Genomic DNA, 27,783 nt, shown 5'->3' with positions numbered 1-27,783 from the left:
CCCAATCACTTACTGGCAAGGGTTCGACATAGAGGATCAGGAAGTGAAGTGACATGGACAGGCAGATGGAGCCCACGAGCCAGATGTTCTCCCAGGGGGGCATCCTCAGCAAGGACTGGTTTTCGGACAAGCTGCAGAGCAAGGAGAGGTGGGGGAATGCACCCCCAAGGCAAGCATGTGTCACAGTGGCAGTAAGACACTGCTGGACTACACTTCGGTAAAGCAGCTGTTAACCTGGCACCGTCTGCTGACTTAAGTCACTCCATCAACTGTCTATGGTGGCAAAGTTGAAGAGACTGTCCCAGTGTAGGACAAACTGAGTTTGACATCTATGTTTTGGCACAGCAGACCCCATCTCAGTGCGTTCAAAGCTGCTCCCAATTGCCCTGAACGCTTGGGCTACTTACAAATTTCCATTTTTGTCACAGGCTTAATTGGATAGTACCATTTGTCTGTGTGAAGAGGTGAGGTTCCTTCCCTGTGGGTGCTGGCATACAGGGCTACCAAGGTTCCTATTTTTGGACTGCACGGTTTAAGGAAGAGCTCCTAAGAAACACAGGGCTAAGCACTCCCACTGCTTCCTGGAGGTGACGACAGCTCTTGCTTTTAATACTGGTGTTGCCTGTTCTTTCTTTTTGGAAGGGAAGAACTGTCCTGTGATCCTCAATCAACCGTGACTACACACAATTTCCTGGTGCCCTGGCCGTCGGCACACTCGCCCCAGCCTGCTGTGAAGGTGCACTAACCTGTTGAGGGCGTTACACATTTCTATGGTTACTAGAACAGAGAGCGCCATTGTCATCGGGTATGGGGATTCAAAGATTGCACAATCCACGCCTTCAAAATCCGGGTTATCCTCTTTACACTGTAGGAAATGACTCTGCAACAAAAATCCAATCAAACGCCTATCAGCCCAGTATATTTTTCAAGTCCAGGCACCAACTCCATACCAAGACTAGCACAGACCAGCCCCAGAGAAGAGCCAGCCAAGGGGTTGACCCCAATTTCCCAGAGAAGCCCTGGTCCCTCAAAATCATCTTAGATGTAACTGCTTATCATTTGAGCCTTAAGATGATTTGATAGACACCCAAACCACAGAAAGGTCAAGGCCTCACAACACTTCTCATGTAAGGAACAAAAAAGAAAGGTGGCTGAGTACCAGCTGGTAGAAGGACACTCTCGGACCGCCATCAGCAGCAATGAACCACCATGCAGCAGCACCCACGGTAGCAGCACCGACGTAACCTGGGAACAAACACGATGCTGAGGCACTTGCCTCTGCCACTGCAGGGCTCACTGCCACCGAGGCCACGCAGGCCAATCCACACAAGAACGAAGATCAAAGACATGGGATGGTATTAACAATAACCAGAGTCTGTGGTGCTACCAGCAAACTGCTCATGCCTGGTAGCCAGGGCAACTAGAGCCTGGTTTCTGAAGGACAGAGATATTTCTGATACAGAAGAACTGGGTAATTTTTCCTCTAGAATGTGTGAGAAAAAGCAACCGCTGAATCTTGTATCAACCTTTACCCTGGCTGTGCCTTCTTCCCCGGAGGGAAGAGAACTTCAAGGCTGCAAGTATGTATCCTCCAATGTAAGGCTAGATTACGCCATGACTTCTGGGCAAACTAATGCTGCTGAGTTGTACACGGATTTATTTGCTTCATTAAAGGCCCAGCAGCAGCTTTCTAGGGAAATGCCGTCAGGAGCTAGGGTGGAACACTGAGCAGCATGGCCCTGGCCTCAGCAGTTCCTGGGATTCCCCGCAACATTAGCTTTCAGTTCAGGAAGTTTACTGCAAAGAAGCAGCTAGGTGCAGCAGAGAATATACAGAATTCAGATGAGGTGAATATCCCCATGTGGTAGCATCAAAAATGACAAGTGCATATACCCACTAACCCAATAATTACAATGGAGCACGAAGACCCCTGGCTGCAAGGATGAGGCACTACGCCCGTCCGGATATGGAAGGATCTGACAAGCAGGAAGAGGTTGAGACAAGGTCATGCAGTGTGCACAGCATGCCACAATCTCTCCAGAAGGGCACAGGGTGCATGAGCTCCTCGACGTCACAGGGAAGTGACTGGCCCAAAACCTTCCCACTTTATGCCATCGTGTGCTTTTTGAATTTTAAGTTGTGTGAATATATTATGAAAACACAGCGTCCTCCTATGGGATCCCAGGGAAGTGATTTCGCCTCACTTTCTGAATCTTGAATTTGACTGGACTGGAACTGGCACACGGGGGAGGAAGATGATGGCTACAGAGATGATTTATGTACCAACAGGGCCTAGCCACTGCACAACCCTTTTCTTGCTTATGGAAACAGGAACTATGTTTTATGTCTTGGTGACAATTATCTACTCAAATCTAGTCTATGAACTCTTAGAAGGCAGAACCCAGCCTGAGTCATCCTTATCCCTTTGCACATGGGGCTAAATCTGAAAACCCTGATGTTTAATTGCTCATTCACAAAAGTCCAAGTAAGGGCAGGATGCTAAAACTGGAACTAACTGTGAAAGGGCTTTAGTAAATTGGGTGTATAGTTCATCAAACTGTAAGAGGGCATCCTCCGTCTTTTGCTACCCTATATGGGGACAGAAGAAAAAATATGCTTTTAAGAGAAGAGTTTACAAAATTTCAGCTCATAAACATTTTGTATAAAAATCAGCAATACAAAAAAACTGTACTCACAGCCAATAGCCAAGTAACGGAAAAAGAGCCACCCGCTGATCAGTGGTTCCTTTGGGTTCCGGGGAGGTTTATTCATGATGTCCAGGTCAGGAGGGTTGAACCCCAGTGCAGTGGCAGGGAGACCATCTGTCACCAGATTGACCCAGAGCAGCTGGACAGGAATCAAAGCCTCAGGAAATCCAAGGGCTGCTGTCAGGAAAATACTGTTTCCAATCAAGGAAAGAAGACACAGAGAGCCCAAATGATTTCTAGCTACTAATCAAAGAGCATCATCACCCCTTCCTCCTCCATCAAAATAAACGACAATAATGATTAACTTTGGGCAATGAGTAAAAACACTTATACCCAATTTTGAATTAAGGTTGCTTTTTCCTAGTTTATTACTTAAATTCAGCTGACTGAGGCAGGGTGTGGTGGCTCATGCCTATAATCTCAGCACTTTGGGAGGCCAAGGTGGGTGGACTGCCTGCACTCAGGAGTTCAAGACCAGCCAGGACAACATGGCGAAACCTCATTTCTACTAAAACACAAAAAAGTAGCCAGGCATGATGGTTGCATGCCTGTAATCCCAGCTACTTGGGAGGCTTGAACCCAGGAGGTGGAGGTTGCAGTGAGCTGAGCTTGTGCCACTACCTGCAGCCTGGGTGACAGCGAGACTGTCTCAAAAAAAAATAATAATAATAATAAAAATAAATAATTAAGCTGACTGAGATAAAGCCAACTTTTGCAGGGCAAGAATTTCACGTAACTCCTTGGTTAATTTAGGCTCAGTGTCACGTTGAAGAGGATTATTTGTGCACGCTGGGGCAGCTGCAGACAGCCCTCCCGAGGGACGAAGCAGCACGGCTTCTACAAGGCATTTCTGTCTTGCCCACTCCCTGCTTCCAACTCATGCACAAAGAGCAAAGCTGCTGCAATCTGGAGCACAAAGGAGGAGAACTGAGCTCCATGACCCATTAGATAAAAGCATACAGTAAGTGATGCTGTCACAGAGACCTACCAGACAACTTCCCCCACGTTGGACGAGATGAGGTAGCGGATGAACTGCTTCATGTTGTTGTAGATTGCCCGCCCCTCCTCGACAGCAGCCACGATGGTGGAGAAGTTGTCATCTGCCAGGACCATCTCAGAGGCGGTTTTGGCCACTGCAGTGCCAGAGCCCATGGCAATGCCAATCTCGGCTTTCTTCAGAGCAGGAGCATCATTCACGCCATCGCCAGTCTGAAAGGGAAAGCAATGGCTGGGTTAGCTGACTGGCATGCCACGTTCACAACCCTGAGCAAAGGTTCACTGAATGGAAAGCAGGAGGAAAATGAACAGAGCTGTCGGTCTCTTGGCAAAGAGTCATAAAACTGTTTCCTAAGTTGGTGTCACAAAACACATTATACCTAGGAAATGTAAAATTACCAAATGAGCTCACTGAAGTGGACAAAGGGGACTTCAAAATTATCTGTGTATCTTGCTAAAAACAAAAACACAACCTATGCGGCAGTCAAGAGGAAGTGCTTGTATCCACATGGATAAATTGCAAGTAGAAAGGTGCAGGTTCCAAAAATACATACATTTTATTTTTTGAGATGGAGTCTGACTGTCACCCAGGCTGGAGTGCAGTCTCAGATCACTGCAACCTCCGCCCCCTGGGTTCAAGTGATTCTCCTACCTCAGCCTCCCGAGTAGCTGGCACTACAGGTGCGTGCCACCACACCCAGCTAATTTTTTTTTGTATTTTTAGTAGAGATGGAATGGAGTTTCAACACGTTAGGATGGTTTGATCTCCTGACCTCATGATCTAGCCACCTCTGCCTCCCAAAGTGCTAGGATTATAGGTGTGAACCGCTGAGCTCAGCTGTAAGATTTTTTTTTTAAAGACAAGAAAGTATATTTAACATAATATATCTGGGTGAAAATCAGGTGAGGGGAAGAATACTGGAAATGCTTCATCAACAGCCAGCTCTTAAAGAGCATCCAACTTAAAGCAGGGTGATCCACACACAGGGTGACAGACCACTGACTGATTACATCCTCAATTTTCAGAAAACTTAAAAACAAGTCTCCTTTAACAAAGAGACTAGATCAGATTGCTCCTCTGGGACTGATTCAAAAGGCCCTTCTGGGTCTTAAGCTACTCTGAGATCTTCCCTGCAAATAGCATACAACATGCCAACTATTGATGATTAGAATTTTAGAGAAAAGACTCAAATCATGACAGAAATTTCAAATTAGAAAGCTATGACAAAAAATTAAGTGGTCAAAATTAGGATGTACTATATGCTCGTGTAGCCCAAGTCACCTGTACATGTTCAAACATGCTCACCATAGCTGTAATCTCATCAAAAGACTGAAGAAATTCTACGATTTTAGATTTGTGAGAGGGTTCAACTCTAGCAAAACAGCGGGCGTTCAGGCAGGCATCTCGCTGGGCCGAGGGGCTGAGTTCATCAAACTCCCGGCCTGTGAAAGCTTTTGACGACACATCTTCATCCTGCCCGAAGATGCCAATGCGGCGACAGATGGCCACAGCAGTGCCCTTGTTGTCTCCAGTGATCATGATGACCCGGATGCCTGCTTGTCGGCACAGCTTCACAGAGGAGGCCACCTCGATTCTCGGAGGATCCAGCATGCCCACGCAGCCAACGAAGGTCAGATTGGTCTAAAGTAAGAGCATCACTTTAAATAAAAGTGGCAAATTCTGGGTTTTGTCCCCTAGTTTGAAAAATGCCCAGTTAAACACTGAGACAGGTTTCTGCATTTTCTTTCTTTTTGAGATGGAGTTTTGCTTTTGTTGCCCAGGATGGAGTGCAATGGTGTGATCTTGGCTCACTGCAACCTCTGACTCCTGGGTTCAAGCAATTCTCTGGCCTCAGCCTCCAGAGTAGCTGGGATTGCAGGCATGTACCACCATACCTGGCCAACTTTATATTTTTAGTAGAGATGGGGTTTCTCCATGTTGGTTGGGCTGGTCTCAAACTCCCAACCTCAGGTGATCCACCCGCCTTGGCCTCCCAAAGTGCTGGGATTACAGGCGTGAACCACCACACCTGGCCAGTTTCTGCATTTTCTTATGAGAAAAAAAAAAAAACCACTATACCCGTTATCAAACCATTCTTTAACTCTTATGCTATTCTGAGCACACAGTGCCAAAGTTTGTTCCTTTTGTTCATACCTGTAGGATGTCACATCCATGATATGAAAGAATTATACTCAAGTAGAAAAGTGGAAGGAATCTCTAACTTGGATCTTTTGACCTTTACTAACTAATGAATATTCTAGAAATATCTCCATTTGGAAAAAAAAAAATCATGATTTAGATGAGCTGTGAAATGGGGTTTATAAGCTTATTTAAATTCATCTGGATTATTCTTCTTTGAAAACAAACTTTTACAAAATTATTAACTATGTTTGAAGCAGCAGTCTAAATTTTAAGGGTGACACAGTTGGTGAGCAGAAAAACAAATAACCACACCTCTTTCTTGGCAAAAGTGAGAACTGTTTGACCTTTCGCTTGAAGGAGTACTGTTTAACACAATGAATTGTGCAGGGTGTGGACAAAGAAACTTTTCATTAGCTAACCTCATATTTAATAAAGTTGGCAGAGTCTTCAAGGTGCATTTCTTCTCTTCTCAGTGGGTTGTCATGAGTGGCCAGGGCCAGGCATCGCAGTGTGTCGCTGCCACTACCCCACTCTCGAATGACAGACATGATCTTCTGTTTGACTCCAGGGGTCATTGGAAACTTAGTACTTCCAACTCGAATGTGGGTGCACCTGTCAATGACACCTTCAGGAGCACCCTGGAAATGTTACAGATTTAGATCAACAATTTTGTTTTATTGGCTCACTGGGATCTTCACCCTGGTAAGAACATCTCAATTGCAGTTTGCCATACTTGCCTTCACAAACATCTTGCTCATTGATGTCCTGCTTGGTTTATTTGGTGTACAATAAACTGACATTGATTTTCTATCACGTGAAAACTCTAGAGTAAATTCCTTTTTCATCAGCTGTTTGATGACCTACGAAGGGAACAAATAGGGAATACTACTGGATAACAATTTCTGAACTTTTTTACTTGTTTAACAAATATTCACTGAGCACGTATTACACGACAGACGCTGGGGATATAGCAATAAACAAAACAAATGAGTTTTTGCCCTCATGAAACTTGTCTCCTATTTTGGGAGACAGACTAAGATGCAAAAGTAACACAAATGCTATGGAGAAAAAGAGAAGGGGGATAAAACACTTGAGTATGTACAGATTGTACTGTTACATAAAGTGGTCAGAAGGCGGCGACACTTGAGTAAAACCCTGAAAAGGTGTGTGAGCCAGGTGGGTGGTGGTGAAGACCCACGGGGCACAGAACAAGACATGCAGCCTGGTGGCTCCTGGAATGGTGAGGGAGTGCCAGTGTGGCTGGAACAGAGTTTACATTAAGAGAAAGGTGAGACAGGTAATGGTAGAGGGTGGCAGAAGCAGGTCATAGGACCTCAAGGATAATTATGGGGCATTTGGGTTTTATTAACAAGTAAAAAGGGAAGATGATGGAGGGTCTCAAGCTCTAGTTGTTAAGGTGTCTGGGCATGGTGGATCACTTGAGGTCAGCAGTTTGAGACTAGCCTGACCAACATGGTGAAACCCTGTCTGTACTAAAACTACCAGAATTAGTCAGGCTGGTGTTGGGCGCTTATAATCCCAGCTACTCAGGAGACTGAGGCAGGAGAACTGCTTAAAGCCAAGGGGCAGAGGTTGCAGTGAGATGAGATCGTGCTACTTCACTGCAGTCTGGGTGAAAGAGCAAACCGTCTCAAAAAAAAAAAAAAAAAGATTGGCTGAACATAGACAAGGAACACCATTGAGTATAATGACACCGACGAGCTATGGAGTGCTGGAGGTGGAGACATGGCATGGAGCAGAGCTGTCCACCATAACTCTGTGCGAAAGTGGCAATGCTCTGTGGCCACTGTTCACGTGGCTGTCATATGTGGCAGATAAGTTCTTGAAGTGAATATGGCTAGGGTACCTAATGAACTGTTTTTAAGTATTCTAAGTAGCTTTAGATAGCTAGTGGCTACTGATTAGAATTTAGTCATGAGACCAGAAGAGAACACAGGAGTAACTATAGACAGAAATGGCTGAGGACTATGCATGGAGCCTTCACCTCCTGGAGCTATGTGAGAGATCTAGCTGAGAAGACCTCGAAGGAGAGGCTAGGGAGGGAAAACAAGTGTGGGACTGTGAAAGCCAAGTGAAGAGGTGCTTTAAAGAAGGAGCGAGTGACAGCACCAACCAATTTGTAAGATGGAGACTGAGAATCTTTGGCTTTACACCATTACGTACAACTAAAGATACCCTACTCTCTGCCAGGTTTTGTATTTTTCTTGCCTATTACACAGATCAGGAATGCCAGTATAATACTGAGTAGAAATGGTGAGAATTCTGTTGCCCCGAGTAGGATGTTAGGATGGTTTCTGTGTAAATGCACCGTCAGTGTTAAAGACATGCTTTTCTAGTCTTAGGTTGGTGTGACAGATGAAGTTTCATCATATGCATCTACTGAAGTGATTTTATTGTTTTCCAGCTTAATTTGGTTAATGTGGTAAGTTAATTACATCAATTTGCCCCCACTGACACACATTTTAAAATCCTCACAGAAATCCCCAAGAACATTAGCATCTAACCTAGGAAGCTACAGGAGCCCCAAAGCCTGATCAGGGGACTAGATGGGGCTCCGGGCCCTGCAGTGATCCTGCTGGCTTGCCAGCCACTGAACCACCTCAGGCAGCAAAGGAATGGGTATGAGTGCGATCCTTGATTCTGTATCATCTCAGTCACACGTGTTTAGTTTCAATTAATAATTTACACCAACAGTACTGGGAAGAAGACTAAAGCAATGTGCAGTGATTCTGAGGAAGCCATGGACCTATCCAGGTAAGAGGTCTTAGGGATGGGAGTGGGGGAAGGAAATCCCTTTCATCCAGTACTGGGCTGGCCAGGAACCACGAACCTAGCCAAACAAGCCATGGGGCCAAAACGCTGGGCCTGCTCTCTCTGCCTCTAAACTACAGATGGGTTCCTGCTGTCTGAAGTGGAGAGAGAGGCAGAGCTTGTGTTTGGAACTCCTTAGTGAACGAACAGCATGACAGCTGTTTCCAATCCCTTGGCTAAGTGACGTGAAAAAGATGAGGCAAGGGAGCTCTGGAGCAGGGAGACACGAGGATGACAGTGTTGCCAGTACTTGTGTGGTCATTGGCTAGTGAGCCACTGTTCAGCCCCATAACATGACTTGTTTCCCATCACTGGGCAGGAGTAGTCAGAGGTCTAGAATGAAATGACTCAAACCCTCAATTTGGGTTGAGTTTTCAGGCTGCCTCAGATACTTAGTTACACCAACTAATAGATCACAGTGAGGCTCTACCAGGATCCACCTCCTTACTTATTGGCAGAGTGAATGGTCTAAAATAGAGACAAGGAGCCTGGACTGCTTCCGGTTCATGGAAGCCACACGGGGAAAGGGAGGAAGCCAAAGGAGTGGTCCAAGGCCTTCATGGCTCTAAGATTGCTATCTGTGAACTGTGCATTGGTTTACTAAAAAGGAATCTATACTTCAGCTGAGACATTCTCAATTCCAGTGTGAGTTTGTTTTCTCAGTACATTATAAAGGAGATAGAATCCTGTGAAGGAAAGCAAGGGCACTGCAGTGTCCTTAAGACCAGTTCTGCCTCATATTAACCGGAAGACCATGCCACATAGGTCATGGAAGGGCTTGGTGTCCCTATCTGCAGGGTGGACAGGATGGTCTAGAATATTTCACCCTGAGATTGTATGGTCACCAAAATGCTTGATAGTTGAGGCTATTAAGAAAATAGGTACACTCTTCCCACCCCCAGCCCAGGCTGTACTACCACTCAATGATACCATGCCTCCTCAAGCAGGAAGGGATGAAAGGGTTTATGAATACAAAAAGCATTAAATGTAGTGACCACTTTTGCTAAATAAGCCTTGCCTTTATACACCTTTATATGCCAACTAGAAAAGGCTGGGTTTTACCTCTCTCCTCCCCTAGACCTGTTCCTTCAGGCATACAGGACCTCTCCCTGTCCCATCGCTCCTTATTCTACCAAGGAACGCTAAGTTACACAATGTCCTATAAAGAGGCCGCATGTACTGACCAGCAGCCACATAGTGATGACAGACAGATCTGACATTAAAAAGAGGTATGTTCGGCAGAACCCAAATCCATGGGAATCCAAGCTCCACAGCTAGGAGGCAGTGGACACTGACGACAAGGCTCTTTGTAGGCAATTGGTCTGGTGGACCTATTAGAGGACCATGTGGCTGTACAGAACCCTGGACTGCAGATAGGGGGTATTCACTCTAAGATAGTGTAGGAGGGCTCTTGCCCAACAAGCAATCACAAGCGATCAGCCTGTTATATAAAAGGAGCAGCTGCTGCTTGCTACCGCACAGCCTAGGAATGATGTCTCCCAGGTGGTGGTTTGAGGGGGCAGGAACCAGACATAGACTTTGGGGGCCTGACTTGCATCCCTAAGCTGCTCCTCCCTGGCTCCTTTGAGGGCATCACACTCCTGCCAATACATCCAGCTTCCGCAGTTCCCATTCTTGAGCTGCCTCTGTAGCTTGCTTCTCTCCCACCTGTCCTTGGCACCCACATTACTGACTGACCCACATAGTCTTTGTGTATTGTAACATGTAGGCTACAAATTGCTTCTCACTTTAGCCAGAATAGGATAAAGGGAGTTATCCTTCAGGTTTAGCCACTTCAGGCCTTAATTTTTTTTGAGATGGGTTCTGAGTCTGTTGCCCAGGCTGAAGTGCAGTGACACTGCAACCTAAACTCCTGGCCTAAAGTGACCTTCCTGCCTCAGCTTCCCAAACTGCTGGGATTACAGGTGTGAGCCACTGTTCCCAGTCCCTTTCTTTTCTTTTTTTTTTTTTTTTTTTTTTTTTTTTTTTGAGACGGAGTTTCGCTCTTGTTACCCAGGCTGGAGTGCAATGGCGCGATCTCGGCTCACCGTAACCTCCGCCTCCTGGGTTCAGGCAATTCTGCCTCAGCCTCCTGAGTAGCTGGGATTACAGGCACGCACCACCATGCCCAGCTAATTTTTTGTATTTTTAGTAGAGATGGGGTTTCACCATGTTGACCAGGATGGTCTCGATCTCTTGACCTCGTGATCCACCCGCCTCGGCCTCCCAAAGTGCTGGGATTACAGGCGTGAGCCACCGCGCCCGGCCCACAAGGTCTATTTACTTCAACCTCCGCCTCCTGGGTTTTCAAGCAAATCTTGTGCCTCAGGCTGGGACTAAAGGCATGTGACATTATGCCCGGCTAACTTTGGCACTTTTAGTAAAGATGGGGTTTTGCCATGTTGGCCACGCTGGTCTTCACTCCTGGCCTCAAATGATCTGTCCTGCCTACCTGGGCTTCCTAAAGTGTTGGGATTACAGGCATGAGCCACTGCACCCAGCCTCCTTGTAAATGTACCATTTGGCACACTCACAAATGATCTGGCCATTGGATTTAGCACTAGATCATAGGTGACTCTGACAAGAGGTTCTTACAGCCTAGCAGAGGCAAGAGCTTGACTGGAGTGGATTTCAAGAAAGTGAGAGGAGTGACATGGGATAATACATACAGAAAGCTCTTTCAAGAAGTTTAACTGTACAGGAAAAGAAAGTGTGGTAGTTGACAGGGGAAATAAGGTCAAAGGAAAGTTTTAAAACAGTCACAGGCTATTATTTCCCCTATGCTGCTGAATATGTAATAGAGATGGAAATCAGTAATACAGCAGAGATGCTGGGAGGAGATGGCTTCTGCGAGGACCAAGAAGACTGTTCACAGTACTACAGGAGAAGGCAGCCCCTGTGGGCACAGATGGTCACTCAGGGAAATTATCTATTAATTGCTTTTATTTTCATGGTCAAATACACAGGAAGAGCATCTTACCTGAGAGTGAATATGGGGAAGGAAATACTGTTAAGTTTCAGGATATAAGGTATAATTAGTTTTCTAAGAGAGGACAGTGAGGACACTAAGTGTACATACACTTAGTTCATGATAAGCAGCATGAACAATAAACCAGGTTCAAATACTAACCGAGTTGCAGGCATTTGCACGTTCTATTTTAGAAAGACCCTTCAATTCAGTATCAAATACATTCATCTTCTCTACTAGGCAAGTGAGAGCAGTCTCTGTAGCTTCTCCAACTTTTTCGTACACACCCTTTGCCTATATTGGTTAAAGGCACAGAAAGTAGAAAAAAGGGAGAAATACACAGATAAATTTCTCTTTAATATTTTTTTTCCATATAAGGACCATCTGTCCTCTATTACATCATTATGCTATGGCCATTTTTAATCCTCCTCTGGAACAGGTGACCCAAATAATTAAAAGCATACTCAAAGTACAGGTATGCATGTGATCTTATTCTAATAAGTAGGTTTTTCATTTCCCTGAAATATAAGATACCAATCACAGTATTTACTATTTCACAGAAACATAAGAAGTCACTGATCACACTATTAATTCAAAGAGAGACTTCACATAATAACGTAATTCCATGTCATTGCTCATCATTCAGAAAAGTTAACATTCTGTCTCTGACAGAGATTGGCTTGCCTTTGAGACAGAAACTCTACCATTTGCTTTCAGGAAAGGATTTTCTATCCTGGGTTTTATTGACTTCTAGTAAGTATGCTATCAACAGATAAGAACATCACATACACTACAACTCTCAGCTAACTAACTGCAATGCTCAGTCACAGACGATAAGTGAAAGGCTCTCAGTTTTCTTTGGTGTGGTCATGCTGGCCCCACCATAGGCTCCTGAATGGAAGGGGAAATAAAATCAGGAACCCTTGAATTTCAAAAGGGAGGAAGGAAGGCTGGACTTTCATTCCACCCACCCCACCCTTCAACTAGGAACAGTCATTTCTTCTAATTTATGAAGAGACTTACCTCATTGTAATCCAAAGCAGAGTCATTACACAGAGCACAAATTGTTGCTAATTCTACAAGACCATCATACTGGTGGCATTTCACTGGTTTATCATCTTTATGCCTGCCAAAAGATAATACACTCTTTTTAAATATATATTTTATTGCGTTTTAGGTTTTGGAGTACATGTGAAGAACATGCAAGACTGTTGCATAGATACATACATGGCAATGTGGTTTGCTGCCTTCCTCCCCATCACCTGTATCTGGCATTTCTCCCCATGTCATCACTCCCCACCCCCCGCTGTCCCTCCCCTAGTTCCCCACCACAAACCCCAGTGTGTGATGCTCCCCTCCCTGGGTCCACATGTTCTCACTGTTCAACACACACCTATGAGCGAGAGAACATGCGGTGTTTGATTCTTGTATCAGTTTGCTGAGAAAGAGAAAACACTCTTAAGAGCAGGGTGTGGTCAGCTCTATTGATTTTTCCCCAATTGTTTAACAATGAAAAGACAATTTTGGGGACAACAGACTGGAAAAAATTCCAAAGAATCTGAGTGATCGTTCCTCAAAATCTGATGCCAGAGCTAGTATTAGACAAATACAAAAGAGAGAATGCATCTCTGATGTCAGAAATCAACCAGTAAGAAGACCAGAAATTCTTAGTCAATTTAATTCTTCCACCACTGGTATCAGTGAGTAACAAACACAAATCCCACTTGAAAGTTTGGACCCCAGAAGATGCAAAAAGATGACTGGATTATAACCTGTGTTTCATCTTTCAAAGTTTTTGTTTTAAAAAAATTCACTAGTAGTAAGCGTTGATTTGAGAGCCACATTCAGAAGGCTGTCTTAACTTTGTAGACATGCTGCAAATCGATAAAATACTAAACTGCCACACCAGAGCCTTTAAATGAGGAGGAGGGTTACTCACACTTCTCCAATAGGTGCATATGTTGATCCAGTTATGGTAAACTCATTAAGGGAACAAGTATCACCTTCTACTCTATCCAGAATGAACATCTGTAGGGGGAGAGGGCATCAAAATATTTAAAGGGGATTAAAAAAAAATACAAATATACTGTCTTTGTTAGCTCAAGACAAAGGCAAACCACATTTTTCATTTACGAACACAACTTTAATAAAACTGAGGCTCACTCAGCATCAGTACTGTCCCTTACTCTAGCTATTACATTAGACTGCCTTGCCCATCACACTCCCGACCAATTGAACAGTCTGAAAAACAGCATCACTGAGGTGCTGAATCAGTGAACAGCAGTGGCACCAAAGACAAAACCCACACAAAATCCAAGTTATGAGGACTCCCAGTCCGCAAAAGATCAGTTTTAGAGACAAGTTACTCTTTAGATTGCTCAGAATTCCAAATTTCAAATGGCTGGCTGTGAGAGGGCTATTAGGTAGTCCTGCCTTAGAGCTAAGCACAAAAGCTTGGGAAGAATAAACTCACATTTCAGAGCTTCATAAACATTTCCCGAGCAAAATAAGACAAACTGCTTCTCTGCTCCTTCCCACTTATTTTTATTGTGGCAATAGCTCATGTTCTATGAAGCTGCATAACTATATGTATACGGTAAGGAGCCCGCAGAGCTGAATGAATTGATGTTCCCTAGACAATACAGATGGAAGCATGCTTAGGAAAGGATTTTTATTTTTTAAAGCGACATAGCTATTTTCTTAAGGATAATTTTTTCCCCTTGCTTGATTTGCATTCACAAATTATAATTCAGAAGCCCAGTATGGAAAAGTAAGATTTAGACTTGTGTTTTCATTGCAAATGAAAACTTGTAAAACTTTCTCTAAAAAGAAAAAGAAATACAGAAAGTGATGTGTAAACTATTTTCTCATGCTTTCTTGCAATATGAGCAATTAATAATTTGATCAAATCATTCTCTAAGGGGAATTTTTAAAATGTAAAAAACAAGTTTAAAAGGCCATGTTGTGTTTTAAAAACATATCTTTTCAGAGCAATTCATCTCACATATGATAAGGAAATTAGTTAATATTTATTTTAAAATAACTTTTTTTTTTGAGGTGGAGTTTTGTTCTGTCACCCAGGCTGGATGGAGTGCAGTACCGTGATCTCAGCTCCCTGCAACCTCTGCCTCCCAGGTTCAAGTGATTCTCCTGCCTCAGCCTCCCGAGTAGCTGGGATTATAGATGCCTGCCACCATGCCTGGCTAATTTTTGTAATTTTAGTGGCGATGACGTTTCACCATGTTGGCCAGGCTGATCTCGAAGCCCTGACCTCAGGTGATCCACCTGCCTCGGCCTCCCAAAGTGCTGGAATTACAGGCATGAATGACCATGCATGAAAATTTTGAATCTATACCAGAGCAAAATATTCTAAAAGACATTTGGAATTTGAATCTACATTAGCTAAATTGAAATGTACTTAGACATTTCTGATTGTAAGCCAACCATTTAGGATATGCAGGATGAAAATCTTCCTAAGTCAAGGGTGGTTATGCAATACCACTGCAAGAAGCCTCCTGCAGAATACCAATTAGTACCAGCTTCCTGTGGTAAGGTAGAGCTTCACTCAGAACAGGCAAGCTTTTTCTTTATTATAAGAAAACATTTTAAGTCAAACCATTCAAGGAGAATAGAAGAACAGAAAATTTTTTATAATGAGCTGGGAAACTGAAATTTAAAAAATTACAATTTTACATATGGCTTATTTTCATGGACATAAAAACTATTCTTGAGGAATTAAAGCTTTCAGGCTAAGTTAAAACAGTTAACTGGGAGAAACAGAATAGTAAAGACAATTCCCTTTCTCTTCCTGAAACAACCAGTATGACAAAGCTAACTTTTAGCCAATTCACCCAAACTTCTGGTTCCAAGGAGTAAGAACTTAAGTAGCTCAAACACCTTAATATCCTGGAGAAACCTAAGACAAACCTAGAAGCTTTCCACTTTGAAAGCTGGAACACCCCAGTTCTGTCAATTCTAAATGTGGGTTTGGACTTCATAAGGAGCTTGCGGGGGAGGGAGAACCTGTATCTAAAAAATCATCATGAAATTAAAATTGGCAAGATAAAAATTCACAGTACTTAACTGATTATAAAACAATTTCCAATGTTAAAAATAATTATCTAAAACCTGACGATAAGGCCAAGGTAACTATATCCTTTCAATATCATACAGAAGCATTATTTAATAAGCCCATTCTAGGAAAACGTTATACTGTGCTATTAAATAAAAGTTCAAATATATGAGGTTTCCCTGTAAGACACTGGTTTTGTAATCTAACCTAGCAAGCCTATTCTAATATTCTAATATTGAACACTTCCTCAAATACAGATTCCCTGGCTAATTAATGAGCTGAATAAAATCTCTGACACATGTCTACTCTGTATGAGTCATGTGTACCTTCTGGAATAGACTTGTACCAAGTTGTTTAAGCAAAACCTAAGGAAAGTGAATCATACAAAAATAATTCAGCTGTATAATTATTATTGCATTATTTATTCAGTTAACAGAACTTATCTGTTAACATACACCTAGAAACAGAGGATCAGGCAAAGAAGAAAGGAGGATGAGTGCGGTGGCTCATGCTTGTAATCCCAGCTCTTTGGGAGGCCAAGGCAGGAGGATCACTTGAGCCCAGGAATTCAAGATCCTGGGGACATACTGAGAACTTGTCTCTACAAAAAAATAATAAATTAGTGGGGCATGGTGGTATGCACTTGTGGTTGCAGCTACTTCAGAGGCTGGGGTGGGAGGACCACTTGAGCCTGGGAAGTGAGGCTATAGTGAGCTACAATTGTGCCACTGCACTCCAGCCTGGGCAACACAATAAGACCCTGTCTTTTTTTTTTTTGGGAGACTGAGTCTTGCTCTGTTGCCTGGGTTGGAGTGCAGTGGCGCGATCTTGGCTCATTGCAACCTCCGTTGACCGAGTTCAAGCAATTCTCCTGTCTCAGCCTCCTGAGTAGCTGAGACTACAGGGGCATGCCATCATGTCTGGCTAATTTTTGTATTTTTAGTAGAGATAGGGTTTCACCCTATTGGTCAGGCTGGTCTCAAACTCCTGACCTCAGATGATCCATCCACCTTGGCCTCCCAAAGTGCTGGGATTACAGGTGTGAGCCACTGCACCTGGTCTTTTTTTTTTTTTTTTAATTAAAGGAAAATAGAATTTCTCTAGTTCACTTATATCTAATACAAGTATATCAGTCACGCAGTTATCCTATGTTTTGTGAAACAGTTTTAGGAATGAAATGATTAGATCCTCTCAAACATTAGAAATTAAGCTCAGGCTACACACAGAGCCCACAGAAAGGTATGAAATTACAAATCAAAAGTTTTGATGGCATGAAGGCATATTGGTAGGATGAACAGAGAACCACCACCGGGAAGATTCTAAATTAATCCTCTTACCCTGCAGACCGACATCTGGTTTGTTGTAAGTGTACCAGTCTTGTCCGAGCAGATAACAGAAGTACAACCAAGGGTTTCCACAGACGGGAGGCTTCGAACAATGGCATTTTTCTTTGCCATTCTGCGAGTTCCAAGAGCCAGGCAGGTGGTGATGACTGCAGGCAGACCTTCAGGAATGGCTGCTACAGCCAAGGCCACTGCAATTTTAAAGTAGTAAATAGCACCTCTGATCCAGGAGCCTCCATGAACTGGGTCATTGAAGTGCCCAATATTTATGATCCAAACTGCAATGCAAATAAGGGAGATCACTTTGGAAAGCTGTTCTCCAAATTCATCTAGTTTTTGCTGAAGGGGTGTTCTCTCCTGTTCTGTTGCCACCATTTCATCCCGGATCTTGCCAATTTCAGTGTTAACTCCAGTTGCTACCACCACTCCCATAGCTTTCCCAGCAGCAATGTTTGTACCCTAGGATAGAAGTAGAGAACTGGTCACAAGATGAATACCACATCCCAAATCAAATACTGACACTGGATTTTGACTAGGGCAAAATCACTACTAGTAGACTCACCACATTCTACTAGCCCTTCTGCTGGCTATTGTTCAAGCAACCAGCCATACAACTGTGACAGCCAGCAATGCTCCACATAGTACTTACTTACACTAGGCAGCTCTGTACTAGCCCAGCTCAATTTCTATTTAAGCCTGGCTTGCAGAGGATCTTCAAGCAGTGCTCTAACCCCTCTGTGTTCTCCATTTTTCAAACTTGTATAGTTCAACTCTAAGGATTCTCCACCTCTGGCTCCAACAGCTCAACCCCTACTTTTCTCATTGTAATAGGAAAGGCAACCAGCCCCACTGGCTATCTTGAGAAGCCCTATTCAAGTGCCAGGGTCCAAAAACCAACGAAATCAAGTGTGAGCACTCTCTCCCATGCCACTTTAACTCCTAGTGTTACAACAAAAGGACATGGCTTCATTATTTTCGGTACCTCTATTTACTTACTATGGGTAGTAGTTAGGCTCTGATACAAACCCACACATGTCCCCAACTTGAAAATCGTTACAGATTCCAAACCAAAAATCCTTGCATTTCCTCACTAATTCAAAAAATTTTTCACATCAACAGAAAAAGTGAAATAGTAAAATGAACATTCATATACTTTGCCCCTAAACTCACCATTATTAACGGCTTGCCACATTTGCTTTCTCTTTCTTAACACACACCTTTTTATTGTGAACCACATACAAATAGCAGCTGTCATTTACAACATTTTGAAAACACCCTTTATAGGCTAAGGCTTTTCCAAACAAATCTACTCTTCAACTATGTTTTCAGGTAACAGTTTGAAGATGTTTGAGCTGGTCTTTTTTTTTTTTTTTTGGTCTCCCCAAACCTGCCAATTAAAAGACATCGAAGTCACACGTTCTACAATAATATGTCACTGCCATATTCTGACAGCTAAGACTGACTATGAAAAGTGTGATTATCCTTTAGAATGATAGCCAATGAAAAACAGAACATTCGTGGACCATTCGGCTTTGGAAATGTCTCTAAATAAAATAAAAACATTTCATAAAGTACTTACAGAAAACAGCATGTTCTTTTTATCTTGGTTGACAGCTCGTGGGTCAGGGACGGGATCAGTGTGCTTGATGACAGAGACAGATTCACCTAAGCAGGTTGTAAGACAGAAAAAACAGATCTCTGCAATCCACACCAAGAAACTGGAACCTCTGATTCATGCCCACCCATTACCACTCTTGGGATACTGTCAGTGTGAGAAAAGGGCTAATGGCCCAATTCATCCAAAGGAGGTAAGCTGGAAATATTTCGCAAAGGAAATTCATACCAGAGCAAAGGGTGTCAGGAAGAAAATGAACACAATTGCAAAATAAGTGAATTTTCAAGTACAATCCCCACTGATTACCTTTATTTTCTGGAGTAACTATTCAAGTTAATTTATTTTTCAGTAACCATTTTAAACTCTGATACTGTGACTATATATTTACATATATTTGTTGTAAAGTACTTTAACAAATACTTTAACATATATACCGATCCTTTTTTTTTTTTTTTTTTTTTTTTTTTTTTTTTTTTTTGGAAACAGGGATCTTGCTGTCATCCGGGCTGGAGTGCAATGGCACTGTCGTGACTCACTATAGCCTCACTATAGCCTCAACTTCCCAGACTCAGGCAATCTTCCCAACTTGACTTCCTGAATAGCTGGAATTACAGACACCCAGTACCACGCCGGGTTAATTTTTCTTCTATTTTTTGTTGAGATGGGGTTTTGGCATATTGCCCAGGCTGGTCTCCAACTCATGGGCTCAAACAATTTGCCCATCTTGGCCTCCTCAAAGTGCTCGAATTACAGGTGTGTGCCACCACATCTGGCTATACTCTGAAGTAGCAATTAGCAAGTGTACTAGAAAGATCACATGATAAATAAAGAACTATTTCTTTCTTTTAATTTTTTTTTGCGGGGGAGACAGAGTTATATGCTCTGTTGCCCAGGCTGGAGTGCAGTGGCACAATCTTGGTTCACTGCAACCTCTGCCTCCCAGGTTACAGCAATTCTCCTGCCTCAGCCTCCTGAGTAGCTGGGATTACAGGCGCATGCCACCACGCAGGGCTAATTTTTATATTTTTAGCAGAGATGGTTTTGCTATGTTGGCCAGGCTGGTCTCAAACTCCTGACCTCAGGTGATCCACCCACCTCAGCCTCCCAAAGTGCCTGGATTACGGATGTGAGCCACTGTGCCTGGCTGATTTCAATTTAAAAATCATGTCATAGATATCTAATCAGTGTCAATTTGAGTAAAATATGTCTCCAAATGTCGCAGGTAGCAAACTTCACTCTCAATATTTGACCATAAAAGTTGGTTCCACAATTTAGCCTAAAACTACATTGTGATTACTTAATGAAAGATAACATTTGATAACCTCTATGAAGTTTAAAAAAATTTTAAGAATTTTTTAGTTTTTTATTATAGGCAAGGCGCAATGCCTTATGTCTGTAATCCCAGCACTTTGGGAGGCTGAGGCGGGTAGATCACTTCAGGTCAGGTCAAGACCAGCCTGACCAACATGGAGAAACCCCGTCTCTACTAAAAAAAAAAAATACAATTAGCTAGGCGTGGTGGTACGTGCCTATAATTCCAGCTACTCAGGAGGCTGAGGCATGAGAATCACTTTAACCCCAGAAGCAGAGGTTGCACCATGCCAAGATCGTGTCACTGCATTCCAGCGTTGGTGACACAGTGAGATTGTTTCCAAAAAAACAAAAAAAAAAGTTTTTCATTATAGAATGGGTCTCACTATTTGCTGTTCTCAAACTCTTGGCCACAAGTGATCCTACTGCCTCAGCCTCCCTAAGTGCTGAGATTATAGGCGTGAGCCACTCTGCCCAGCCTAAAAGAAGTTTTTTTTTTTTCTTAGTAGTGTGAAAATGGAAAAGGAAGTTTTTAAATGGCAACTATCTCTTTAGGGCACACTATGAGTTCACACATATAACCCAGCCATTTCCCCAACATTTTATGGCTTAATTGGCCTTCAGCTTGTTGCAGCTAATGGGAGTGGGAGTTTTAATAAGTAAGCTATTTATAAAAAAAAAAAAAAAAAAGCCCAGGTGACATCACCATCTCCATGACATCAGTTGCTTTTCAAAACTGATAATCAGATAAATCTTCCTAGTCTTTAGACTTTATATTTACTATTTAATCCAGGTTAGCATTGTATTTAAAGTTAATTCTTCTGACAACCTTACTTCCAGTTAGTATGAACCTTCTACCCTAGATCGTGCCTTTATAACACAAAAACGGGAAAATGTTTCAAACAATTGTACAAGCTCCAGGTAGTAGAACTTTCACCTCTTGCAGGGGTTAACTTTTGTTAATTGTGTATTTGGATATTGTAAAGATTGATGAAAGATTAGCATTCCTCCAGTGAAAAAAATTACAGCACTAAAGTCTATTTTCCTTGCCTGCAAAAAGAACATTGAATAAGTAATTTGCTTTTCACAAAACAGATAATTCAATCTTAAGATTATGACCTATGGTAATGATTAAATAAAAAAAAAATCTTGGCGGGGGACAGAGTCTTGCTATGTTGCCTAGGCTGTTGTGCAGAGGCGCAAGCATGGCTCACTATAACCTTGACCTGGGTACAAGTGATCCTTTCACCACGGCCTCCTGAAGTAGCTGGGATTACGGGTGTGCATCACCACACTTGGCTAATTTTTGTATTTTTTGTAGAGACGTGGTTTCGCCATGTTGCCCAGGCTGGTCTTTCACTCCTGGGCTCAAGCCATCTGTCCACGTCAATCTCCCAAAGGGCTGGAATTACAGGTGTGAGCCACCATGCCCAGCCATTTTTTGTTTTTAAATCGTCATTAAAACCATATAGGCAGCCAGGTGTAGTGGTTCACGCCTATAATCCCAGCACTTTGGGAAGCCAAGGGGGATGGATCACCTGAGGCCAGGAGTTCAAGACTAGCCTGACCAATAAGGTGAAACCGTGCCTCTACTAAAAATACAAAAATTATCCAGGCATGGTGGCAGGCACATGTAGTCCCAGCTACTCAGGAGGCTGACACAGGAGAACTGTTTGAAACTGGGAGGCGGAGGTTGCAGTGATGCGAGATCGCACCACTGCACTCCAGCCTGGGTGATGAAGCAAGATTCTGTCTCAAAAGAAAATTAAAAAAAGAAAAAACAACACACCATATTGGCAAAAACATGATTGATAAAGCACTAAGAAATAAACATCTTAGGAGTAAGATATGATACCATAAAGGGACAGTGAGGCAAGAGCCAACTCTACTGGCTTTGGAGACATGAAAGGGTCAGGCTTCAGAAATTCAATGACCTTCTAATATATCATATTTACCTGTGAGAATCGACTGGTCAACTCTTAGTGTGGTAGATTTGATGGAAGTTAATCTTATATCAGCAGGAACTTTGTCACCAACTAATTAGGGGGGGAAAAAAAGGCAGCTAAAATGAGTAACTTTTACAACCATGTTACCTAAAAATAAATATCTCCAAATCAAACTCAATCTTTAAAGAAAATAAATGATCTGCATATAACACAAATATATAAAATTCCGTTAAAGCAAGCAAAGTGACCAACCTATCTCAGGGTCATAAAACTTTGGACAGATTCAAGATTTGAATTAGGAAAGAAGAGAATGAAGCTTAAGGAAACCTAACTATACATTATTCTAAAAAGCTTGGCTCTGTATCTTCAGACAGGCCTTCAAGCTCTCACTTTAAAGAATACTTTCCTAGTTAGCAATATGAAGTAACATATTTTCTAAGACTTAATACTTATATACAAGGCACAGCAAAGAGAATCAAGTTGTATATGCCATGATTCATTCCATCAAAAAGGCTTAATTATTGTGAACAGGAAGCAAATGGCTCCCTTCAAAAAGATATTCAATTAACAACACACATGGCAAATGTAAAATAAAATAAAACACAGTAACACCACTTTTTTTTTTTCTTTTTGAGACAAGGTCTTGCTCTGTCACCTAGGCTGTAGAGAACAGTGGGGTGATCACAGCTCACTGCACCCTTGACCTCCCACTTCAGCTTCCCAAGTAGTGAGGACTATATTTGCACACCACCACACCTAGCTGATTTTTTTTTGGGGGGGGGGGTAATGGGAGGAGGGGTAGAGACAGGGGCTCAAGCGATCCCCTCACCTTGGCCTCCCAAAGTGTTGGGATTACAGGCATGAGTCACCACACCCAGCCAGAAATGCCATTTTTAAAAACTGTCAATTTTATACCTGAATTGAACCTAAAAGAAAAAAAAAGGGAAAAAAAAACTGTCAATTTGACAACAAGAGTTGAGAAAATACACCTGGTCATCAAAGATGTATAGAAAGAGGGATTCTTATACAGCATGACCATAAGCTCTGGAAATCTTGCAGTTCAAATCAGTTAAAAAAAAATCAGAGGTATAAATCACTGGAGGCAACTCATCCAGTGCATGCGCTGAAGATTAACAAAAATTCTGTCAGTGCACTGCTGACAAGGGACAAACACTGAATGTATATGATGTAACTAGGCATACATACTATGTTAACAATAGCTGCAAACTCTGGGGGACAAATTGTAATACATACCAAAATTGCGCAGCATAATCCTTTTTTTTCTTTCTTTAAGACTGAGTCTCGCTCTGTCACCCAGGCTGAAGTGCAATGGCGTGATCTTAGCACACTACAACCTCTGCCTCTCGGGTTCAAGCGATACTCCTGCCTCAGCCTCCCAAGTAGCTGGGATTACAGACGTGAGCCACTGGGCCCGGCTGCAGCATAATCTTTTTACATCACGGAAGAATTCACTCTACAGATATGTTTGTACAACATGTAATCAATTCATACTATATAAAACGACAACTTCCTCTAAAATATACTGTATATTAAGTGGGGGACAAACAATATGTGAAACATCATGTGCATGGGGCTACCAATAGCATAAAGAAACACCTCTGGGAAGGTGTAGCAAACTAGTAGCACTGGGCAGCTGGGGCATATACCCTTGATACCTTTTGAAATATCAATTAAATGAATAAACCTCTTGCATAACCTGAAGATCTTTAAGTCAACTGAGTCTTCTTTCCTAGGCCAAGTTCCTTTAATAGCTCTTAAAGGGCCCAAATCTCAGCCCCTTTCCTTGATGTGTATTTAAAAAAATGCCACAACATAACCTTAGTAACAGATAAAGTCATGAACCTTGAGAAAACTGCCCAGCCCCCTGCTGGTATTAAAATATTGCCAAATACGTGCACAATCACACGAAGCAGCTGGACATTAAAACAGCTGTCTGTTAATCCCAACACTGGGTGAGGTGGGAGGATCACTTGAGGCCAGGAGTTTGAGACCAGCCTGGTCAAGATGACAAAAACCAATCTCTACTAAAAATACAAAAAATTAGCTGGGCATGATGGTGTGTGACTGTAGTCTCAGCTACTCAGACAGTTGCAGTGAGCTGAGTTCACACCACTGCACTCCAGCCTTAGAGACAGAGCAACACTCTGTCTCAAAACAAAAAACAAAACAAAACAACAAGAACAACAAAACAGCTGTCTGTGACTTTCTGAAAGATAATTAAGGTGGTTTTGTAAGTCTTAAGCAAGGGCAGCTACAAATTAGAACAAATAAACAAATTCTCCCATACACTTGCAGATGGCATTTTTAGAGTTTCTACGTTTAACTGGCTTCCATTAGAAACTAATCTTTGTAGAAAGATACTGAAGACACATAAATACAAATTGGTTTTAAAAATCTGCCATAGGTTGGGTGTGGTGGCTTACGCCTGTAATCCCAGCACTTTGGAAGGCCGAGGCAGGCAGATCACCTGAGATCAGAAGTTTGAGACCAGCCTGGCCAACTTGGTTAAATCCTGTTTCTAATAAAAATACAAAAATTAGCTGGGTGTGGTGGCGGGCACTTGTAATCCCAGCTACTTGGGAGGCTGAAGCAGGAGAATCACTGAACCCAGGAAGCAGAGGTTGGAGTGAGCCGAAGGTGCACCACTGCATTCCAGCCTGGGTAACAGAGTGAGACTCTGTCTCAAAAACAAACAACAAACAAAAAACCTGCCACATTCTAGTATTCTCTTAGCTAGAAGGACCATCAAATCATCTTGACCAACCAATGTCCTCTTCATTTTATGCATAGGAACTCAGGCTAGGAAGTAAAAAAAGCCTTCTCCAAGGAAGTTTAATTAATGAAAACCTTTACTGAACTTGCTGTGTGACTGTTACATTCCTTTTGTTGGTATTAAAGTCAATTTAGGGTTGACTCTATTAGGAAAACAGGTTCTCTTAGAGTTAAAACGTCCATGAAAGTAAAGGTCCACTGAATACTTTTCAAGTGAAGACAAAACAATTTCCCTTTGTCCAGAGAGGCTTCTGTGAATTTCAGGCACAGGATTTTGTGCATGAAGAGCAGGCAAGACTGTTCCGATGATCACATCCAGTAACATTTCCCCAGTGAGGCATGTCAATGCCCTTAGGGCAAGTGGTAGTGGAAAATTCTTACTCTTGCCAAGGGGATGCTGTGCGATTTTTTTTCTTCCAAATGTTTTTCTCTGACTCTTTGGGTGGAGGCAGGTATAATAAAAGAATAAACTCTGAACTACCTTCCATTTGTTTTACATCTAACACCTTTCAAATTCAGCTCTTGAAAATCCACAGCTCTTTAATTTGCTATTACAATAAAGATTTCCAATCGGAACAAAATCCTCAGAGTACACTTGAAGTTAGGTTACCAAGAGTGCAAGTAAGAGTTCATTAAATTATTAGTTTGCCACATTTTAGAACTCAATGTAAGTGTTCTTTACCTTACAGGAAGTGTTTATAAGCCATGATACTTACACATTATTTATACTACTTATGTCACATATGAATATCGATGGTTAAAACTAGCATTATTCAGGTAGGGCATGGTGACTCACGCCTGTAATCCCAGCACTTAGGGAGGCTGAGGCGGGCGAAGCACTTGAACTCCTGGTCCGGAGTTCGAGACCAGCCTGGCCAACAGGATGAACCTCTGTCTCTACTAAAAATATAAAAATTAGGTGGGTAGGTGGAAGCATAAAAAATAAATAAATAAGTAAATTAGGCCATGTGCAGTGGCTCATGCCTATAATCCCAGCACTTTGGGAGGCTGAGGTGGGTAGATCACAAGGTCAACAGATCAAGATTATCCTGGCCAACGTAGTGAAACCCTATCTCTACTAAAAATACAAAAATTAGCTGAGTGTGATGGCATGCCTTGAGTTTGGTGGCGTGTGCCTGTGATCTCAGCTACTCAGGAGGCTGAGATAGGAGAATTTGTTTGAATGCAGGAAGTGAGGTTGCAGTGAGCCGAGATCATGCCACTGAACTCTAGCCTGGTGACAGAGCGAGACTCGATCTCAAAAAAACAAAAACAAAAACCACACATATACACACAAAAACCTCAACTTTTTATTAATCAATTGTTACGTATGCATTTAGAAAACCTAATTTATTGTGGCAAATTCCAAATTATTAAATTTATTTTATTTTATTTTTTTGAGTCGGAGTTTCGCTCGTTACCCAGGCTGGAGTGCAATGGCGCAATCTCGGCTCACTGCAACCTCCGCCTCCTGGGTTCAGGCAATTCTCCTGCCTCAGCCTCCTTAGTAGCTGGGATTACAGGCACGCGCCACCATGCCCAGCTAATTTTTTGTATTTTTAGTAGAGACGGGGTTTCACCATGTTGACCAGGATGGTCTCGATCTCTTGACCTCGTGATCCACCCGCCTCGGCCTCCCAAAGTGCTGGGATTACAGGCGTGAGCCACCGCACCTGGCCTAAAATTTTTATAAGAAAAACACTATGTAAAACTAGTAATCACCTTCTAAATACCACTATTGTTTTTGAATCTAAATGGCTCCTAGGAAAAGCAAGCCTTAACAGAACTATCCTAAACTACTCAAACATTTAACTGTGACTCAAACATTTTCATTGTGTTTCCAATTTGAGTCATAAATTTTGTAGTTTTTAACAGAATGAATGAAATTCTTCATTTGAGAAGCTGTACTTGAGTACTTCAAACTACTTCCAGCCTTCACAGTGAACAGGGAAGGAACATCACACAATGCCATAGTATATTACTATGGTTTGCTCCCAATCGGTTTCTTAGACAGCACTGAATTTAAAATGACAAATGGGATCTCCTCAACAGCTTCTTTGGCATCCCAACCTGGGCTTATAACAGCCTCCATGACCCAAGTGCTGTTTGCCTTTCACCCTCTCACCTCCCTCCAAGCATCACATGCTATGCTCTCCAGTTCCTCCAACTTCTTTCTGGGCCTTCACATACCCTTTCTTCTCCCATAAATAGTAAGGCTTTCCTGTAACTCCCAGATTAGGCTGGCATCCCTCACTATGTGCCCACAGAGCATCCTGTCCTTTCCTTACACTCGCATTGTTTTGATGAATCTTCCCCACTAAAACCAAAAGCTCCATAAAGGCAGAGTCACTCAGACGTCACTGATTTTCTAGCCCTACCACAATACCTGGCACACAGTGGGTGTCAAATAAAATATCTGTTAATGAGTGAAGTACTTGGCACACATATTTGCAGTAGTATACATGTATCAAAAGACTTCTGATTACCAAGCTGAAGAACATCACAAAGCTAGAAACAATAAAAAAACAGGGTCCAAAGAGATCTCTGCCTTGGAGCTAAATGAGGTTCAATAATGATAGTTGCTTAAATTCTACATTCAGACTAAAACCAAAATAATCTATGCTAATAAAGGGCTAGAAATTTAAGAATGGGGGGAATGGGACGAACACATAAGAAAGACTGTGGTTTTAGCTGGTAGAGTAATTAAGGCTGCCAGAGAAGTTTCCTTAAACCGTCAGAAGACAAAAAGCATCAAAAAGCATCGAATGACAACCAGGCTCCGTTTATATAAATGCATTCAATCTGAGTACCAAAGAGAACTTAAGGGTTTGAAACACCTTAAAGAGCTAAGACTAACTTGGAAATAAATTTAATTTAATTTTACTTTATTTTACTTTACACTTTTTACTTTACTTTTTGAGACGGAGACTAGCTTTGTTGCCCAAGCTGGAGTGCAGTAGCACTATCTCGGCTCACTGTAACCTCTACCTCGCAGGTTTGAGTGATTTTCCTACCTCAGCCTCCCAAGTAGCTAGGATTACAGGCACGCACCACCA

General features: G+C 42.4%; 1 protein-coding gene across 5 annotated transcripts in view; it reads right to left on the bottom strand.

Annotated features, from left to right (window-relative positions):
• The window catches only part of ATP2A2 (ATPase sarcoplasmic/endoplasmic reticulum Ca2+ transporting 2), a 65,433-nt gene that overhangs the window by 5,117 nt on the left and 32,533 nt on the right, over positions 1 to 27,783 (bottom strand). For all 5 annotated transcript variants that reach the window (XR_005202414.1, XR_001829120.2, XR_005202415.1 and 2 more), the window contains exons 6-19: positions 21,944 to 22,024; positions 18,642 to 18,727; positions 17,057 to 17,521; positions 13,587 to 13,675; positions 12,671 to 12,773; positions 11,810 to 11,941; positions 6,585 to 6,707; positions 6,267 to 6,485; positions 5,011 to 5,346; positions 3,697 to 3,917; positions 2,697 to 2,899; positions 1,160 to 1,245; positions 747 to 880; positions 14 to 131 (exon numbers count right to left, since the gene is read on the bottom strand). Coding sequence is in view for 2 of the 5 variants with exons in the window: in XM_017541918.2 (XP_017397407.1) it covers positions 14 to 131; positions 747 to 880; positions 1,160 to 1,245; positions 2,697 to 2,899; positions 3,697 to 3,917; positions 5,011 to 5,346; positions 6,267 to 6,485; positions 6,585 to 6,707; positions 11,810 to 11,941; positions 12,671 to 12,773; positions 13,587 to 13,675; positions 17,057 to 17,521; positions 18,642 to 18,727; positions 21,944 to 22,024 (2,396 nt within the window). In the remaining 3 variants the exon portion in view is untranslated. The remainder of the gene's footprint in view (positions 1 to 13; positions 132 to 746; positions 881 to 1,159; positions 1,246 to 2,696; positions 2,900 to 3,696; positions 3,918 to 5,010; positions 5,347 to 6,266; positions 6,486 to 6,584; positions 6,708 to 11,809; positions 11,942 to 12,670; positions 12,774 to 13,586; positions 13,676 to 17,056; positions 17,522 to 18,641; positions 18,728 to 21,943; positions 22,025 to 27,783) is intronic.

Source organism: Cebus imitator, unplaced genomic scaffold, assembly GCF_001604975.1.
Source record: "Cebus imitator isolate Cc_AM_T3 unplaced genomic scaffold, Cebus_imitator-1.0 Scaffold8, whole genome shotgun sequence".
NCBI lineage: Eukaryota > Metazoa > Chordata > Mammalia > Primates > Cebidae > Cebus > Cebus imitator.
The sequence above is the reverse complement of the archived record's forward strand: the minus strand, read 5'-3'. Positions and strand labels throughout refer to the sequence as shown.